Here is a 1,176-nt window from a genome sequence, read left to right on the forward strand (position 1 = left end):
ACTGTGCCTCCAGCTCTGGGGGCGGGTGGTGGTACTCAGCGTGTTATTCTGTACGGCTGAACGTCAAAGGGAGCATAACATGGGGCAGCCTGTGCAACGGGAACTGCAAAGCTTCTGCCATCCTCATCAAACCCATCACCTACTGCTAGGGCTTCATCGCTGCCTGTCTGCAGCGGGCACCTTGCCAGACCAGTGCTCTGCGGGCGCTTTGCTGGGCGGGCAGTGGAGTGGGTGGCAGCGGGGCTCACCCCAGGCTCCCCAGAGATTTTTCTTTCTCTTTTGCAGAGCTCCTCTGCTTCCCTTGCTGGGTTCTTTCCCTTTGATCTGTTTTTATTTTAATTCCTTTATAATCAGACTAACATATTGCAAACCCTGTACTTCTGAAACATACCTGCTCTGGAGAATAAAATGTGCTTTAGAAACACAATGCCTGGATCAGCCTCATGGGAAAATGTCCTTATTCTTAGCTGCATAAAGAACCAGTCCCTTTCTCTTCAGGGTTTCTGTCACCCCGTCATTAGCTGGGGAGGGGGGGGAAGGATAAAGGTTCCTTATTTCCTAGTAAAACTGAATTAACCCCACTTGCTGAAGATGTGGCCTTGACACCTACACCTGGAGGGGTGTTTTCACCCACACTGGCTCTCAGTTCAGTTCTTGTTGAAACCTCCAGTAAAATCCTGTGTCTAAAAGAACACCTACAACCTGCAAATACCTGCTCGGTATCTCCAGCGTGTTTGTATGGGCGGATATGGAGTGAGCAGCCGTGCTAGGGCAGTGCCAGGTTTCTTATGAAAGAAATCTGTGGGATTGCAGGGAAAACACCAAATAGGGAATTAATTTTAATAAAATGCAGTTACATTTAAATAAAGAAACTGCAAATTTTTGGTGCTGGAGAAGCTTCAGGGAAGGACAGGTAGCTCCAAGTGCTTTGCACGGGGCTGCCTGGTGCCTGCACAGGGCGTCACCCAGTGCTCCCACTATTGCCCGGTGCTCCCACGGGCTCATCCAGGTGCAGTCCCACCGCAGCATGCTGGCACCCTCACCACGGGGCAGGGTGGGCGAACACGGGTCCGGCTCGCTGGGGAGGAGGTGCCGCCCTGAGCCCCATGTGCTCCCTGGCCTCTGGCCAAAACACATGGCCAGCCGGGTCACAGAATCACAGAATCACAGAATCAC

The 1,176-nt window shown here is 52.2% G+C and overlaps 1 protein-coding gene across 1 annotated transcript in view; it reads left to right on the plus strand.

Moving 5' to 3' along the window:
- The window catches only part of LOC104620754 (deleted in malignant brain tumors 1 protein-like), a gene marked incomplete at its 5' end in the record, with an annotated part of 1,060 nt that extends 911 nt beyond the window's left edge, over positions 1 to 149 (plus strand). The window contains one exon of the mRNA XM_010287053.1: positions 14 to 149. Within this exon, the coding sequence (XP_010285355.1) occupies positions 14 to 149 (136 nt within the window). The remainder of the gene's footprint in view (positions 1 to 13) is intronic.
- Positions 150 to 1,176: the final 1,027 nt, after the last annotated feature.

Source organism: Phaethon lepturus, unplaced genomic scaffold (genome assembly GCF_000687285.1).
Source record: "Phaethon lepturus isolate BGI_N335 unplaced genomic scaffold, ASM68728v1 scaffold42355, whole genome shotgun sequence".
Lineage (NCBI taxonomy): Eukaryota > Metazoa > Chordata > Aves > Phaethontiformes > Phaethontidae > Phaethon > Phaethon lepturus.